We start from the raw sequence: 19,314 nt of genomic DNA, 5'->3' as shown, positions 1-19,314 counted from the left end.
TAAGCTGTGGGCCCTGTGGGGGGGGAGATGAACTTTTTTCCTTGTCAAAAGAAGTTTATTGAGTATACAATGTTATAAAGATACATAAAGTAAGTTTACAAGGATCTATAAAGTAAGCTCATTGTTTTACAGTAGGGTTTATATAGATAAATATCATGAAATTTCAAATATTAAACATTGGGTTCACGTAAACCTAAATTAAAGATATATATCATTTCCTTAGTTACTTTTGTAGGTATTTAAATTTATACCTACTATACGTATTGTTTACAAGTAGAGTGTATATAGGTCAAATAAATTCTGATAATGAGCTTTAATCGTAAGGTGGAGAAAAGGAAAGAGAAAGAAGAAAAAGGGTTGAAAGGAAGAGGTATGGTCCACGAGGTTGTCCCGCTCGTCAGTTTATTATTCTTTTTAGTTCTCTTTGAAGCCTTAGAATGGGTGTCTCTGTAAGTCATTTAATCTGTTACCATGGCAACAGGACAGAGTCATTGAAGTTTGACAGGAACTGTTGTTTTATCCAAGGATGCCAAAGTTTTTCAAATTTTGGAATTTGATTTTGATCGATGGCTACCATCTTAGCATGGGACATTGTATTATTCATTCTGTGAATTGTTTCTGCTAGTACCAATGTAGGAGATTTCCATGCCTTGGCCACTGTTTGTTTTGCAGCCGTTATTAGTTGGATCATAAGTTTGAATTGAGAGAGTGTTAACCATTCCGGTTTTAGATTAAGTAAAGTTAAATATGGATCTGGTTGTATTATTTTTTTAAATATTTTAGATGCAATCACGAAGACTTCCTTCCAGAAGGTTTGGATTACTGGGCACGTCCACCATATGTGTAAATATGTGCCTATTTCTGGGCATCCTCGAAAACAAAGAGCTGAGGTATTAGGTGAATATTTTGCCACTCTAGCGGGTACAAGGTACCAGCGAGTTAGGACTTTATAATTTGTCTCCAGTGCTAAGATGTTGGGTGAAGATGACTTAGATGTGAGCCATATGTTAGACCAGTCCGTGTCTTCTAAAGTTCGTCCCAGGTCCTCCTCCCACCTCTGAACGTAAGAGGGTCTATTAAGATTTGCTACTCCATATAATTGATTATAAAGTGATGAAATTGTACCTTTAGCAAATGGATCTTTTGTACAGATTGATTCAAAAATGGATAATTGGGATAATGGTGTATCCCCCTTTAGGAATGGTGTATAGAAATTTTTGATTTGGAGATATCTAAATATCTCAGAGTTTGGTAGATCATATTTTTCTCTAAGCGATGGAAATGAAAGGAATGATTTAGATGCTATGAAGTCATTTAGTGTCTGAATGCCTGATGTTGTCCAAGCTTTAAAAGAATTTGGGTAGATACATGCCGGATAAAAGGCCGGATTTCTGATAAAAGAAAGGAGAGGATTGTGTGGAGATTGTAACTGATATTTGGATTTTAAGTTTATCCCAGAGAGATAAGAAGTGTTTAGTTATGGGATTATGAATTTTAAAGCGGTCTTTAGGATCAAGCCATAATAAATTTGATATTAATAGAGGGTCATTTTCTGAAGCCTCTATAAATACCCATAATGGGATTTCCTGTTTTGCATGGTATTTGGACAGACTGGCCAAATGTGCTGCTCTGTAGTAGTTAGTAAAATTAGGGTATCCCAGGCCTCCTTTATTTTTGGGAAGATGTAGTGTGTGTATAGGTATACGTGGTTTAGAAGAGCCCCATATAAACGAAGTTGCTCTTTTTTGTACTATTCTCAAAAAATAGGAAGGAATTGGAATAGGGAGGACTCTGAATAGATAAAGCAATTTGGGTAGAATAGTCATTTTGATTGCATTAATCTTCCCTATCCAGGATAAAGGAAGTTGCGACCATTGTTTTATTAGATTTGTGATCTGTCTTAATACAGGAGGATAATTGGTTGAGAATAAGTCAGAATGAGATGCTGTTAAATGAATTCCAAGATATGGGATTGATTTTTCTGCCCATGTGAATGGGAGTGCAGCCCTAGCCGGGATCAATTCCATGTTTGTGAGTGAAATATTAAGCACTAGGCATTTCTTAGGATTAATCATAAGGCCGGATAGGGCTGCAAATCCATCAAGAGCTGGTATTAAGTTAGGACCAGAGACCTGTGGTGATGATAGAAAAAGTAATATATCATCTGCAAATATACATAATTTGTGTGTAATACCTCCTACTTCAATGCCAGTTATAGTTTGGTTTGTTCTGATGTATTGGGCCATGGGTTCGAGTATAAGGGCAAATAATAAGGGAGATAATGGGCAACCCTGTCGGGTACCTCTTTCGATATTAAAGGCTTCAGATTTGTATCCAGCATATTTTATATAGGCTTTGGGTTTATTATATAATGCTTTGATCCATGTTAAAAAGTGGGGTCCAAAACCCCATTTTTGTAATGAATATTGCATATATTGCCAGGATACTGTGTCAAATGCCCTCTTAATATCGAGAGATAGAAAACATAAAGGGATTTTCCGTTTTTTAGCAATATGTGCCAATAACACTGCCCTGCGTATATTATCGCCTGCCTGTCTATTTGGCATGAAGCCTACTTGATCTCTATGTATTAATTTTCCTATAATGCTATTGAGGTGTTTTGCTATTATTTTTGCTAATAATTTAATATTGAGGTTTAACAGAGAGATAGGCCGATAATTCACACAGGAAGTATCATCAGAAAGGGGTTTTGGGATCATACAAACAATTGCCATTAGTGTTTCTTGCCGAAAAGAATGTCCATCTAGAGGTTTGTTAAAAGTTTCAGTGAGAATGGGAGAGAGTATTTCTGAGAATGTTTTATAGTATAAAGCCGAGTAGCCGTCTGGGCCTGGTCTTTTGTTAAGTTTTAGGTCTTTTATGGCGTTAGCAACTTCATCTATAGTTATAGGCTCATCCAAACTGCTTTTTTGATTCTGAGATAACTCAGGTAAGGTTATTTTTGAGAAGAAGGATTCAGCCTCTGTAGGATTAAATTCATTGTTTGTCTTGTATAAAGTTGCGAGATGTGAGTGAAATTTATGGACTATTTTAACTGGATTACAAGTGTAAACATTTTTTGATAATTTCAAACGTATTGGTTTGAAAGATTTGTTAGTTGAATTTAATGCCCGAGCCAAACCTGGTTTGTTTGTATTCATGTAGAAATTGTGTTTGGAGCGTTTGAGGGATTTATCAACTGACTCAGTGAGAAATAGATCGTATTCCAATCTAGATTTTTCCAGATGAGATTTTGTACTCTGTGATGGATTATCTTGAAATGATATGTAGGCTGCATTAAAATTGAGTTCTAGTTTTTTTGCTAGATTTTTGCGTTCCCGTTTAAATAGTGCCATTTGTCTTTGTATTGTACCACGCAAGACAGGCTTATGAGCTTCCCACAGTGTTATTGGGGAGATGTCTGTTGTATTATTAATTGATATGTATTCCTTTAAAGCTTGTTCAATGGCCATCTGATGTAGTGGGTGTTTGAGCATTATGTCCGGTAAGTACCACGTTGGGTCATGCGCTTTTGGTATGGCTGAGGCTATAGTAGTGTATACTGCATTATGGTCAGACCACGGAATCGGAATTATATCTGATGCAATAATTTCTGGTATCATTCCTATTGTTAGAAAAATATGATCTATTCTGGTGAAGGTTTGATGAGGATGCGAGAAATAAGTGAATTTCTTTTTCATTGGGTTACTTTCTCTCCACGAATCTACCAGATTGTATTTGGAAAGAAGTTGAGAAAAAGGTAATCTAGAGGTTATTTTGGATGGTGTAAAAGGTGATTTATCTAGAAATGGGAGGAGGACCTGGTTCGAATCCCCACACATTATCACTGTTCCTATTTTGTGTGTATTAATCACTTGTAATATATGTGAGAGGAATGGTGTAGGTTGTTTGTTAGGAGCGTAGTAGGAAATCACTGTGATTGCTGTATCCATTATATAACCCATGAGTATCAGGTATCTACCTTCTGGGTCTTTAATTTCTGATGATAAGGTGAATGGTGTGGATCGGTGAAATGCAATTAGAGTTCCCCTTTGCTTGGTACAGGCAGAAGCCGTGTAAATTTGTTGATAAAAAGGAGAAATATATTTTGGAGTAGAATCTTTGGTGAAGTGTGTTTCTTGGAGGCATACTATGTGAGCCTTCTTGTTATGGAAAGTACGGAAGGCTTTGGTCCTTTTTTGAGGGACATTTATTCCCTGAACATTCAGGGAAAGTATATTCAGTGGTGCCATGGCAATAGATGAAATAGTTTTGACTTACTTTTTGTTATGCAGAGCTGACTGCGCAGATCAACCTGTGTGGACTGAAGAGATGAATAGATAGAAAAGAAACCAGTGAATTCTGGAGTAAAGAGTAAACAAAAAACATATGAGATTAGATGATACATTGTATAAATTATTTTTTGCAAGTAATCACAATTTACCCGTGAAAGAGAATAAATATCTCTCTCAGGGGAATAAGTGCCTTCGTCACACTCCCACATAATATGGTTGGGAGAATGAGGAGGGCTAATGGGGGTACACGGATCTTCCGCTTACAGGAGAGAAGTGCTATGTCAAAAGACATCAAAATTATGTTTATTAATTGGAGTGCAGAATATAGTTTTTGTTGAAATTATTTATTCCAGGGTGGTTGTACTGTATATGGTTAGTCTTGCCCTAGGCTAAATAATTCAGTTAGAAAGGTACTGTTAATAACTTTGGTATTTGATGAAGATAGTTTGAATTATTTTGGGATTTTAACCCTTTTAGAGTAAACAATTACATATTTTATTCATATGTAACTGTTTAGATATGTTAACTCATAAAATTGAGGTTGTATTGCTTCAGATTAGAATAAACAAAAACATAATTCTAGGAACTAGTTAGGTAATAATATATTTGTTTTAAGAAAAGAAAGAAAAAGCTTCCATTACTTCTGAATTATTGAACATATTTGTCCTAAAAAGTAATAAATCTATTGTTATTACCTGATAATATATAACTGAACAAGAATTTCCTTATTTCACTTATATATTCTAAGGCTATATGAATCAGAAGTAATAAGAAATATAACTGGAATGTAACATGATCCCACACAGTGTGTGACTATCAGAATGCAGTTACATTCAGTTATAAATATAGGTTTTTTATAGAGAACCATCTCTTAGTATAATAAATGAAGAGATATCAGGAATTGGGATGTCAGTCCATTGAATCTTCTTGGTCCATGGATGATGTGGCATAACGGCCTCTTTTGTGAGAATGATGATTCCCATTTTGTTCTGAAATTTTCTGGGTGCTGCCTGAAGGTGAAGATGATGCCATTCTTCTGCGTGTGGGAGTGTTGCTGCTTGTGGGTTCTGTCAGATTTAATTTTAAAAGGGTTTGTTGTAGTTCATCTGCTGATCTGCTTCTGTAAATTGTACCTTGGTAGTTAAATCTGACTGAAAAGGGGAAGCCCCATTGATACATAATGTTGTGGCGTTGCAGTTCCATTAGTTGGGGTTTCATGGATCGTCTTTTAGTAATAGTAAGTTGGGATAGGTCAGCAAAAATTTGATAATTGTGTCCTTGAAAATTAAGTTCCTTTTTTTCTCTTGCAGCAATTAGTATTTGTTCTTTCGTTCTGTAATAATGAAATTTTGTGATTATATCACGTGGGGGTCCATCTTTCTTTTTGGCTGTGAGGGCTCTGTGTACTCTGTCCAGTTCTAAACGTTCAATAGGGATATCTGGCTTTAGTTCTTGTAATAGAGCAGTAATAGTAGATTGCAGGTCTGTCACAGTTTCAGGTATTCCCCTTATGCGCAAGTTTGAACGTCTGGCTCTATTTTCGTAATCTTCGAGCTTAGTTTGAATTATTAAATTCTCTTCTTTTAATTGTTCCAATTCTGTTATATTTACTTGGGTTGTAATTTCAGTTTCATCCATTTTTATTTCTAATGCCGCGTACACACGGTCGGACTTTCTATCTTACTTGGTCCGGCACACTTTCCGACGGACTTTGTCCGCCAGGTGCGCCGGACTTTAAAACGGACGGACTTGCCCACACACGACCGGACTTTCCGGCGGGCTAAGTCCGCCCGTCTTTCCGACGGACTTTCGCTGGAGTTACGGCGGACTTTCAGAATGAACGGACTTGCCCACACACGGACAAGTCCGTTCATTTTGAACGTGACTCAGGTGCGACGGGACTAGAAAAGGATGTCAATCTTGCCGCTTTTATCGGCGAGATTGACACCTTGCGAGCCCCGTCGCGGGGCATACCAGGCCCTTAGGTCTGGTATGGATTATAAAGGGAACCCCCTACGCCGAAAAAACGGCGTGGGGTCCCCCCTAAAATCCATACCAGACCCCGATCCGAGCACGCAGCCTGGCCGGTCAGGAAAGGGGGTGGGGACGAGCGAGCGCCCCCCCCTCCTGAACCGTACCAGGCCGCATGCCCTCAACATTGGGGGGTGGGTGCTTTGGGGGAGGGGGGCGCCCTGCGGGGCCCCCCACCCCAAAGCACCTTGTCCCCATGTTGATGAGGACAAGGGCCTCTTCCCGACAACCCTGGCCGTTGGTTGTCAGGGTCTGCGGGCGGGGGCTTATCGGAATCTGGGAGCCCCCTTTAATAAGGGGGCCCCCAGATCCCGGCCCCCCACCCTATGTGAATGAGTATGGGGTACATGGTACCCCTACCCATTCACCTAGGGAAAAAGTGTAATAAAACACACTACACAGGTTTTTAAAATATTTTATTAAACAGCTCCGGGGGGGGAGATCTTCCTCCGGCTTCGGGGGTCTTCTTCCGGCTTCGGGGGTCCCTGCGCTTCATCTTCTCCCGGCGTCCGGTTGGTTCTTCTCCCGGTGTTCCAGTTCTTCGGCCGGCTCCTCTGCTGTCTTCAGGTACCTCTCTTGCCAGCAGAGGTCCGGACTCCTGGGCTTCTGGGCTTCTGGGCTTCTGGGCTTCTGGGCTTCTGGGCTTCTTCTCTTCTCTTCTCCAGATGTTGACACGACGCTCTCTCCGGCTGGACTGCTCTCCGAGGGCTGCGTTGTGACTTATATAGGCGGAGACCCCGCCCCCTTTTGATGTCACAGTCCCTGGGCATGCTGGGACTGTGACGTTTTAGGGGGCGTGGTCACTGGGTGATGTTGACCACGCCCCCTAAAACGTCACAGTTCCAGCATGCCCAGGGACTGTGACATCAAAAGGGGGCGGGGTCTCCGCCTATATAATTCACAACGCAGCCCTCGGAGAGCAGTCCAGCCGGAGAGAGCGTCGTGTCAACATCTGGAGAAGAGAAGAGAAGAGAAGAAGCCCAGAAGCCCAGAAGCCCAGAAGCCCAGAAGCCCAGGAGTCCGGACCTCTGCTGGCAAGAGAGCTACCTGAAGACAGCAGAGGAGCCGGCCGAAGAACTGGAACACCGGGAGAAGAACCAACCGGACGCCGGGAGAAGATGAAGCGCAGGGACCCCCGAAGCCGGAAGAAGACCCCCGAAGCCGGAGGAAGATCTCCCCCCCCCGGAGCTGTTTAATAAAATATTTTAAAAACCTGTGTAGTGTGTTTTATTACACTTTTTCCCTAGGTGAATGGGTAGGGGTACCATGTACCCCATACTCATTCACATAGGGTGGGGGGCCGGGATCTGGGGGCCCCCTTATTAAAGGGGGCTCCCAGATTCCGATAAGCCCCCGCCCGCAGACCCCGACAACCAACGGCCAGGGTTGTCGGGAAGAGGCCCTTGTCCTCATCAACATGGGGACAAGGTGCTTTGGGGTGGGGGGCCCCGCAGGGCGCCCCCCTCCCCCAAAGCACCCACCCCCCCATGTTGAGGGCATGCGGCCTGGTACGGTTCAGGAGGGGGGGGGGGCGCTCGCTCGTCCCCACCCCCTTTCCTGACCGGCCAGGCTGCGTGCTCGGATCGGGGTCTGGTATGGATTTTAGGGGGGACCCCACGCCGTTTTTTCGGCGTAGGGGGTTCCCTTTATAATCCATACCAGACCTAAGGGCCTGGTATGCCCCGCGCTTGCCGCAATAGGAAAATGTGTTTTTCCTATTGCAGCGAGCGCGAGATGCAATACCCTGCCCTCGTGTCGTATCTGGTCTGTCGGACCAGCATACACACGAGCGGGCTTTCCGTCGGACCAGCACACACACGAGCGGACTTTCCGCCCGAAACTGAGTCCGGCGGAAAGATTTAAAACTTTTTTCAAATCTAGGTCCGGCGGGCTTTTGGGAAAAAGTCCGCCGGAAAAGTCCGCCGGCGCCTACACACGGGCGGATTGTCCGGCACACTCTGGTCCGCCGGACCAAGTATGCCGGAAAGTCCGACCGTGTGTACGCGGCATAAGGCTGCGGTGCGGTTTCCCAGCTCTCTTATTTCTTTGGTTAGGCTTTTTTGTTATTTGGTCTGAGGTTTGTTTTAAAGCCTTATGAAGCATCTTTTCAAATTGTAATAATATTACTGGGGATGCTGAGGAGGCTTGTGGAGAAGTTTGTGAGAGGATTTGTTCTGTATCTGACTCAAATGGAGAGTCTTGCTGTGACATTTTCTGTCTGTGAGAGCGCCCTGATGCTGTATCTTGTGAGGTGACTGGAGCTGCTTCAGCTGCAGTGAGTGCCTGTGAGCTCTTTGTGAGGTGATTTTTATTTCTGCCACGGTTTCCTCCCAGTACCATATTTCCTGCCCAAACTTTCACAGTTTGTTCCCTGGGGCAAAAAGGTTCAAATGGATACCTTTTGAGCCTGCAGGCTCCGCTTTGTCCTTCTCTTCTCTCCTCAGCGGTGTGGAGCTCTAACAATGCATGTCTGCTCCGCTAGGCTCCGCCTCCTGCCCCCGAGATGAACTTTTTTCATATTACTGTTCAGTAACACTTTAAGCTAACACACTGATTGTCCATAATAGAAGAAATCGCCGGCAACCAGTGGTGTATTTTGGCCTAGGCCAACAAGGCCCAGGCCTAGGGAGGCACTTTGTGGGGGGGCGGCGGCCCCCCCCGCATGTAAATAGCCCCCCCTCTGCCTCCCGAGTCAGTCCATTGCTTTGCTGGCCGAGCGTCTCTCACATGGAGCACACACAGCGTGTGCTCACAGTTCCCCCCTCCCCCTCCCCTTCCCCTCTGCACAGACGAGAGAGAACCTGTCAGTGTCTCCTATGGTGTTGTGATTCCGGGTCGGATTGTGTCTTCAGTGGACAGACTCAGCTACAGTCTGTATATCCCGGAGGGTGAGAATAAAATCCCGATCCTCTTCACTGTCTCTCCTTAAACCTCACACAGGGCTTATCTGTGCTTTGACTTTGTTTCTCTTATCATCTCCCTGTGATCTGAAATACGACTCTCTAATAATTAACCCTTTGTGTCCTTGCTGTGCTTTACTACTCTGCTTCAATGGACACATGTACACTGATGCTTACATATATGATTAACTCTTTACAGCTCAATATCTGCAGGCTGGTGATTCTGGAATCAATGGCATTTAACACCTTAGTGTCTGCTTGTATATGTGGTTAACCTTTCATAGCTCCTTGTATCTCTAAGCCCCGGTTCAAATTGATGCTACTTTGAGATCACGCTATTTCATTTGAAGTAGTGCGATTTCAAAGTAGCAAGGTCAGCGTGATTTCAGGTGCTACTTGATAGACATTTGTGTGTCTTCATTCACAGATGTCTATTGAAGTCGCACCTGAAATCGGCAAAAGTAATACAGAAACTACTTTTGCAAATCGGTGCAACGCTGCAAAATCAGTGTCGCACCTATTGGAACAGTGCCCATTGCCTCCAATAGCCTGCGACTTTTCATGCGATTTGATCTCTCAAATCGCATGACAAATTGCTCCAATGTGAACCTAGGCTTAGGCTCAGTTCACACTGGCTTTGATGGGCACTGACGAGGCTGCACTGATGGGCACTGATGAGGCTGCACTGATGAGCACTGATGAGGCTGCTTTGATGGGCACTGACGAAGCTGCACTGATGAGCACTAATGAGACAGCTTTGATGGGCACTAATGAGGCTGCTTTGATGGGCACTGATGAGGCTGCAATGCTGGACAATGATGAGGCAGCTTTGATGGGCACTGATGAGGCAGCTTTGATGGGCACTGGTGAGGCTGCTTTGATGGGCACCGATGAGGCTGCTTTGATGGGCACCGATGAGGCTGCTTTGATGGGCACCGATGAGGCTGCATTGATGGGCACTGATGAGGCTGCATTGATGGGCACTGATGAGGCTGCATTGATGGGCATTGATGAGGCTGCATTGCTGGGCACTGATGAGGCTGCATTGCTGGGCACTGATGAGGCTGCATTGATGGGCACCGATGAGGCTGCATTGATGGGCACTGACAAGGCTGCTTTGATGGGCACTGACGAGGCTGCTTTGATGGGCACTGATGAGGCTGCACTTGGTACCCACTTTTAACCACTTCAATGCTGGGCACTTTCACCCCCCTTCTTCCCAGACCAATTTTTAGCTTTCAGCGCTGTCACATTTTGAATGACAATTGCGCGGTCATGCAACACTGTACTCAAATTACATTTTTATGGTTTTTTTCACACAAATAGAGCTTTTCTTTGGTGGTATTTAATCACAGCGGGGATTTTTATTTTTTACGCTACAAACAAAAAAAGACTGAACATTTTTTTAAAAAAAAGCATTTTTCTGTTATAAAATTTTGCAAATAAGTATTTTCTTTTGATAAATTTTGACCAAAAATGATGCTACTACATTTCTTTGGTAAAAATAACCCAAATCAGTGTTTATTTGGTGTTGGCAGTGATGGGGGACAGACAGATGTTTTATGGGGACACAGACATGTGTATGGGGACAGGGGTGACAGTGTTGCTTGGTGTACTGTTTGTGGGGTGATCTGTAACAGCTCTCTGTGTAAAATCATTCTCACACAGAGAGCTGTCAAAGATCTGCAGTCCCCCCCCACCGCACTGAGCTTGGCGGGGAGAACTGTTACAGAGACATGAGTCTCTGTTTACATTGTGACAGCTGTGATTGGACACAGCCGTCACGTGATCGGGAGGGTCGATCACAGCACCCATATCCCGATCTCTGCTCAGCTGGATTCTGTGATCATAATGATCACAGGACCAAGCCGCAGCGTGCCTTGTGGCCGTGCTGCGAGCACTCGCTCTTAGGAACGTTCCTGAACATCCACTCAGGACAAAGAAATGACCACCCGGCCATTTATGTGCAGTGGCCGGGTGGGAGGTGGTTAATGTACAGAGAGAAAGAGGTGGAGCTCTAAAAAGAAAAGGTGGGGCCTAAAGAGGAAAGGATGTGGTTTACAGATGACAGGGCGGGTCTTAAACAGGAAGGGGCTTGGCATTGACAGGAAAGGGTGGGTCGTATTTAAATTAGGGGGTGCACAAGTTTAGTCAGACCTAGGGCAGCACAAAACCTAAATACACCTCTGCCGGCAACCCAAAACTTCTTCTTATAAAAATATTATTTGGCACCAAAGCAGTGTATAGGGATGGGCTGGCTGTTCGAGTCGAACTCATGTTCCAGTCAAACATTGGCTGTTCGGCCGTTCGCTGAATAGCGAACAATTTGGGGTGTTTGCGGCAAATTCGAAAGCCGTGCAGCACCCTTTAAAAGTCTATGGGAGAAATCAAAAGTGCTAATTTTAAAGGTTAGGTTATGCAAGTTATTGTCATAAAAAGTGTTTGGGGACCTGGGTCCTGCCCCAGGGGACATGTATCAATGCCAAAAATGTATTTAAAAAACTGCCTTTTTTTCGGGAGCGGGGATTTTAATAATGCTTAAAGTAAAACAATAAAAGTGAAATATTCCTTGAAATTTCGTACCTGAGGGTGTCTATAGTATGCCTGTAAAGTAACGCATGTTTCCCGTGTTTAGAACAGTCCGAGAGCAAAATGACATTTCTAATAGAAAAAAATAATTTAAAACTACTCGCGGCTAAAATGAATTGTCAGGTCCCTGCAATACACATCATCTACTACATCTACCACCGTGCTTATCTACACTATGTGGAACCTGTTTATTTTTTCTCCACATACCATCTGAGAGAAAATCCAGCTTCCACTTCAGTCTCATGCGTGATGCACCATCTCTTCTGATCCGTACCTTGGCTATCCTTTGTGAGGACCTACCTGGCGGCCCCGGGAGATCCATGCAGAGTTTGATCCAGAAGGTTTCCAGAGTCGTGATGTCCGCTTCCAGGCCTTGAGAGGCAATCTGCTCGAGTGTTTCCCTGTCGCTGACAAGGGAGTCCAATGTATCTGGTAAGAGTTTCTTACACACTATTTCTACCAAGATTTATGCAGTTGTTGGATACAGTTCCTCTGGAAGATTTAAAGATCTACCTGTGTTTGAACATTTGCTGTTGTACACATTCACTTACCATTCCCAGTGGGACACTCTACACATATATTCTTTCTACTCATTCATTGGACTTCATTCATCCATATTGAGAGACTTATGAGTTATTTTGTTGATGTGGACACCATTTATTAAGTATTATTATTTAGTTGTTTCCCTGACTGGGGACTTTTCTCACAGTTTATGCTCTACATTTTTCTTCACAATGTTTATTTTTCTGTTCTCTATGTAATATGTAAGAATGAGCCGAAAACCCCCCCTGTTCGGTTCGCACCAGAACATGCGAACAGGCAAAAAATTTGTTCGAACACGCGAACACCGTTAAAGTCTATGGGACATGAGCATGAATAATGAAAAGTGCTAATTTTAAGGGCTTATATGCAAGTTATTGCCATAAAAAGTGTTTGGGGACCCGGGTCCTGCCCCAGGGGACATGGATCAATGCAAAAAAAAGTTTTAAAAACGGCAGTTTTTTTCAGGAGCAGTGATTTTAATAATGCTTAAAGTGAAACAATAAAAGTGTAATATTCCTTTAAATTTTGTACCTGGGGGGAATTGTCAAAAACTGTCTCTTGTCATTTTTAACATTTTTGACACTTTTTTTATGAAATGGTAGGGGTACTTTTGTACCCCCTTACCATTTCACACGGGGGGGAACAGGATCTGGGGGTCCCCTTGTTAAAGGGGGCTTCCAGATTCCTATAAGCCCCCCGCCCACAGACCCCCACAACCACCGGGCAAGGGTTGTGGGGATGAGGCCCTTGTCCCCATCAATATGGGGACAAGGTGTTTTGGGGGCTACCCCAGACCTGAAGAGTCTGGTATAGATTTTGAGGGGAACCCCCCCACGTCATTTTTTTTTTTTAATTTTGGCTCGGGGTTCCCCTGTGGGGAATTCCCATGCCGTTTTTATCAATAAACTTTTATGTGTATTGTCGGACCGGCAATTCATTAATAGCCGTGAGTAGTTTTAAATGACTTTTTTTCCTTTGAAATGTCATTTTGCTGTCAGACTGTTCTAAATACGGGAAATATGTGCCCCTTTACAGGCATACTATAGACACCCACCAGGTACGAAATTTAAAGGGATATTACACTTTTATTGTTTCACTTTAAGCATTATTAAAATCACTGCTCCTGAAAAAATGGCCATTTTTAAAACTTTTTTTTGCATTGATCCATGTCCCCTGGGCCAGGACCCAGGTCCCCAAACACTTTTTATGACAATACCATGCATATAAGCCTTTAAAATTAGCACTTTTGATTTCTCCCATAGACTTTTAAAGGGTGTTCCGCGGCTTTCGAATTTGCCGCAAACACCCCAAGTTGTTCGCTGTTCGGCGAACTGGCGAACAGCCGATGTTCGAGTCGAACATGAGTTTGACTCGAACTCGAAGCTCATCCCTAGTAATATGCTAAAATTGCTGAGGGTTTAATACCTCCTAATGTAATCATTTTAAGATTTTTACATTCTCCACCCACTAACCCCTCCCCCACATCCATCATCACAGACACCTCCCCCCAACGACCCCAATATTGATCACCACCACACAAATCACACATCAGTCATCAATAAATCTCCATTTTACTATTTCTTTGTTATATCACTTCACATGTACAATAGAGAAAAACTTTATTCATATTAACATTTCCTTTCCTAATTCTCCTCCCATCACCACATCTAGTGATTATAAGATACACCATCACAATGATACATTATATTAGGATCCATTATAAAAGTGATCCTATAGAATTCTATTGGTGATCCATTCTATGAGGACACATTATATTGGTGACACATTCCAGTTCTAGTAATCATACATTATTATAGTAATACCATTATATTAGTGATAAATGGGTCATCCCGATTTCATGCTTTCAACTTTGTGGGAACAGTTTGGGGATAGCCCCTTCCTGTTCCAACAAGACTGCGCACCAGTGCATAAAGCAAGATCCATAAAGACATGGATGAGCCAGTTTGGGGTGGAGGAACTTGACTGGCCTGCACAGAGTCCTGACCTCAACCCAGTTTGAAAGCACATAAAAAGTGCATCAAAAACGCACCGGAATGCATCAAAAACATGCATGCAGAAATGTAAAAGTGTGGTTTGAACTGGCCCATAGTCATACTGACTGATGAATCTTTGGCCAAGAGCCGGGTAAAAGAGACTCCAACCACATTGTCCATTCAGGGTAAAGTGAGGGCGCTCTTAAAAGCTCCCCAAACCCCCTTATACTCTTCTTTGCTGTTCCCCCAATATTGTGTTGCTCCATCAGAACCAGTTTCCCAGGTATGAGGGATCATGTGATCTTCTCCCAGAATACACTGTCCAGGCCTGAGCGGCCAATCACCAGGCTTGTATCCTGTGTAAGCTTCGACATAGTCCAACATGGAGCTTATACAGGGTGAGGACTCAGGACTCTGACAGAGGAACAGAGTGGTGGGAGAGAGCAATGAAGGGAAATATAAGCGGATCAGGGCAGACCTTTGATGGAAATGTAAGAGTCTCTTTTAGGCCAGTTGGGACCCCAAAGCAATAAAACATTTTTTGGGGCTCTAAAAAAGGTGACACATATACTGTAAGGGCCCTATGTAATGTGAAATTCTTGGGGCCCCAGATAGTGCCAGTGTTCTGCCGAAAACTCCAACTCACCAAAATCTCCAACCACATCACTCCTGGTAACTCTGCAGCACCAATCATTGGAGATTTGGACGAGTTGGCTGTTTTGACAGATCAAAACATCCAACTCATCCAAATCTCCAATTATTGGTGCCGCAGAGTTACCAGAAGTGATGTGGTTGGAGATTTTGGCGATTTGGAGTTTTCAGCAGAACTCCGGTACAAGAATGTTTAGCACCCAAGGCAAAAAAGTAAAAGTGCTCCCCCCTACAGGTAAACTACTTCGGCATCATAGGTTGCAGGTTCTGCCCTTTGAGTCCGGAGTCTCTTCTGCCAACCCTTAACCTTATAAAACATTTGGGGCCCCCTGGCAATGTGACATTTATGGGCTCCAGGGATTGGGACATATTAGGGCCCCTAAGCAGTGTGACATGTTTCTGTCCCCCAGACAATGTTACATATTTGAGGCCCCAGGCCATGTGACATATTTGGGTTCCAGGGTATTTGATATATTTGGTAGACATGTGCAATTAGTTTAGTTCCAAATTCGTTTTTTAACAAATTTTGACAAATTCCTTAATTCCGAAATTTCCGAATTTCCAAATTTTTCCATTTCCGAAATTTCGAATTTCTGAATTTCCAAATCTTGAATATCTGAATCTTCAAATTTCTAAATTTTCGAAAATTCAAATTTCCAAATTTTCAGAATTTCGGAAATTCAGAAATTCGAAAATTCAAAATTTCGAAAATTCGAAATTTCGGAAATTAAAAAATTCCAAGATTCGAAATTAGGAAATGAGAAAATTCAAAAATTAGGAAATTTGAAAATTCAAAAATAAGAATGAAAATATGAACATTCAAAAGAATGAAAATCTGCAAATTCTAAAACCTGAAAATCTGAGGTAATAATTAACTAATAATAAATATTAAATTATAGGTAGTGGAATTTCCTTTCAAATTTGGCTGTTAGTGAGTACGAATTTATCCGAAGTTACGAATTATCTGAAATAACGAATGCCGTATCTAAACAAATGGAATGTAACGATCTAATAATAATAGATAATAACAATAAAACCTTCTTATTATTAATATTTATTATTAATTTATTCCATTCCATTTGTTTAGATGCAGCATTCGTTATTTCGGATAATTCGTATCTTCAGATAAATTTGTATTCATTACGTTCACGAAAGGAAATTTTGAATTTTACTGATTTTCTTTTTTTTCCAGATTTTCAAATTTTCTGATTTTTTTCGGATTTTCAGACTTCTGAATCTCCAAATTCCAAATTTTTGAATTTCGGAATTTTTGAATTTTCGAATTTCCGAACACATTTTTTGTCAGTGCACATGTCTAATATTTGGGCCCCTGGCTTCCATTGGAGGATTCCATAAAGATAAAGTAACACATTAACCCGTGTTCTCCTTTTCCCATAATACATCTCTTCTTATACAGCACAGTATTGCAGAGTGTGAGACCCGGAGCAACCAATCAGATGGTGTGACTGTTGGCAGCACTGTGATGTATATTGGTGTTCAGCGTGTTCTCCGGTCTCACCTTCCCGTGTATTCTACATATTACAAGACTAATGTATGACGTGTCTCTGTAGAACATTCCCATTGTCAGTAGACACTTCCTGTCCAGATGACATTTAACCAGACAGGAAGTGATGGGAAATCTTCAACAAGACACAGATATATAAAAATCTGACCGGGGTTCTAACCCTCTCCCACCCCATCCACAACTAAGAACAAGGTTTTGGCTGGAAATGTGATCTCTATTTAGTATAGATTGTATGGAATAGGAGGAGGAAAGGGAGGAAAGGTGACCACATCCTATCCAATCACAGAGACCGCACTGCACCCCGCACAGTGTGACTGCATGTGGGGGAGGGGCAGAGAGTAGGGGGGGGGGGGCAATTGTATAATGTATGGCCAGCCTTATATGTCAGATTGTCATGGGATAGATAGATAGATAGATAGATAGATAGATAGATAGATAGATAGATAGATAGATAGATAGATAGATAGATAGATAGGCCACACCCCCTCTTACTGGCAAATAGGAAAATGTTAGTCCAGTAGTTGGATGGATATTCTACCCAATCACAGCGAACAGCAACAGAGGGAGAAATCTCACTTATTATTATTTATAGAAGAAATGTGAGCAGGACCCTAACTGAAGTCCCACACACTGCTTTAACCCATTGGCTGAATATTCTACCAATCCCATCCCTCCTCCCTGTGACATCACCAATCTCTGGACGGACTTCTCACATCTCCTGATTCCCCCCACAGATCTTTACACATCCTCTCCATACACCTATCCCAGCATGGAGGGGCTCAGTGAAGGTGGTGGTGAAGGTGTGGAGATGTCGGATCGAGTCACACAGATCATAAAAGGAGATCCGTCCGACCTCATAATCCAGATATATCCTGACTCTATTACTGGAGGGATTGGTGGGTAAGAGGATCTTTTTACTATCATGTCTCACCACATACTGATCACCAGTCCTGTCCAATCCCCAGGACTTGTTATTATTTCCTATCAGTGACTGCTCTCCTCTCCTCTCTATACTGGGGTAACACATTCCGACTCTCCAGCTCTTTGATCTCCCGACATCCACTTCCCAGTAATGTCTCCCTGAGGAGAAATTCTGAATGCTCAACACCTGAGAATACAGAAATCTCTCTGGTTTTTCTGGATGATTCTGTTTTCTATCTGACCAGGATACAGTTTTCCTGTCATCTGATATATGGAGAAGATTATGAGCTGTGTTTACATCCAGTAATATGTCTGCAGCTTCCTGTATATAGAAGTATACATTTACCTCTGTTATTATATCAGATAATGTGTGTAATGTGTGTGATATCCCAGCCACATCCAGACCCCCTCCATCATGGAGGAGCTTCTCATGTCTCTCTCTGTCCTCATTATCTCCATCCTCAGTATCACACAAGTCACCTGTGTCTGATTCCTGTAAGACAGTCAGTGGATCCGTCATGTTACACAGCTCCTCAATGTGACGCATCTTCTTGGACAGCTCCTCCTTCTTTATTTCCAGATCCCGGATGGAGATGGAGATCCGCTCTGCCCTCCCGGAGATTTCCCTCAGGACTCTCTTCTCCAGGTCTTCCAGACGTCTCCTGAGATCTCTAAACAGGGCAGTGACTCTCTCGGTGTCACTAGATGCTTTTTCTTCTACTTTCCTCCTGTGTTCCTGCAGACTCTGGACTCTTTCCTCCGTCTCCTCTCTCTTTGTCAGAAGTTTCAGCAGAACATTTCTCAGTGTCTCCTTCTTCTTCTCAGAAGCCTCATCGAGTGACTCCATCTTATGTCCTGTGTGTCCTCCAATCATACAACAAGACATACAGACACAGGTCTCATCCTCAGTGCAGTAATACTCCAGGATCTTCTTATGGACGGAGCATTTCCTGCTCTCCATGGACAAGGTGGGGTCACATAAGACATGTTCTGGAGAGTTTTTGTGGACTCTCAGGTGTTTATCACACAGAGAAACCTCACAGAGCAGACAGGATCTAAAAGCAGGTACAGGAGAGTCCACACAGTAAGTACAGAAGACCCCGGACTCCTGATCTGGCTGAGCAGACAGGAAATTCTCCACTATGTTACGTAGTGTTATGTTCCTCTGCAGTGCAGGCCGATCCTGAGACTTATCTCTGCACTTAGGACAGGAATATCCTCCAGACCCCCCCTGTGTATCCAGCACACAATCAATACAGACCCGGCAGAAGTTGTGTCCACATCTCAGGTTTACAGGATCTGTATAAATGTTCAGACAGACGGAACATTCCAGCTCAGCTCTCAGATTAGCAGACGCCATCGCTGACAGCAGGAGAAAAATGACAGTGAAGGTCTCTGACACCGGGGAAGAACACAGTTGGGAGGGTCACATCCTCCTACACAGGGTGAGGGTGGGCCATGGATGTAATATTTTACCAGAGATCAGAGTACAGAGGAGGGAGGATTTTCTTGCAGTAATAAAGATTAGTATAGAGAAGAAATGCGGCACACTCAGTACACTGAGGTGAAAGGTGGACGTGGCTACATCATGCTGAAAAGGGGTGTGGTTTCAGAGAGTCTCCTCACACTATACATGGCACACATATACTGCAATACTTGTACCCCCAAAATATAGAGAGGGCAATCCTGCACTACCTGATAATATGTGCTCCTTATACTACAAATGTGAATAACACTCCCAATTCTGAAGGCTGTGAACTAATAATTGTGTTCCCATAGATTACTGCAAACCTATAAATAAGACTTTGCTGCACCTGCTATAAAGCCTCAATTTCCATTCACCAATCTTATATGGGCAAATAAAT

The 19,314-nt window shown here is 42.9% G+C and overlaps 1 protein-coding gene across 1 annotated transcript in view; it reads right to left on the bottom strand.

Annotated features, from left to right (window-relative positions):
- LOC141134364 (uncharacterized) overlaps positions 1-18,809 on the bottom strand; it is an 83,087-nt gene extending 64,278 nt beyond the window's left edge. The window contains exons 1-2 of the mRNA XM_073623931.1: positions 17,242-18,809; positions 16,523-16,643 (exon numbers count right to left, since the gene is read on the bottom strand). Of these exons, the coding sequence (XP_073480032.1) occupies positions 16,523-16,643; positions 17,242-18,809 (1,689 nt within the window). The remainder of the gene's footprint in view (positions 1-16,522; positions 16,644-17,241) is intronic.
- Between the last annotated feature and the right edge of the window lie 505 nt (positions 18,810-19,314).

This window comes from Aquarana catesbeiana, linkage group LG03 (genome assembly GCF_042186555.1).
Source record: "Aquarana catesbeiana isolate 2022-GZ linkage group LG03, ASM4218655v1, whole genome shotgun sequence".
In the NCBI taxonomy this organism is placed as follows: domain Eukaryota; kingdom Metazoa; phylum Chordata; class Amphibia; order Anura; family Ranidae; genus Aquarana; species Aquarana catesbeiana.
This window is presented reverse-complemented; position numbering and strand designations above follow the sequence as displayed.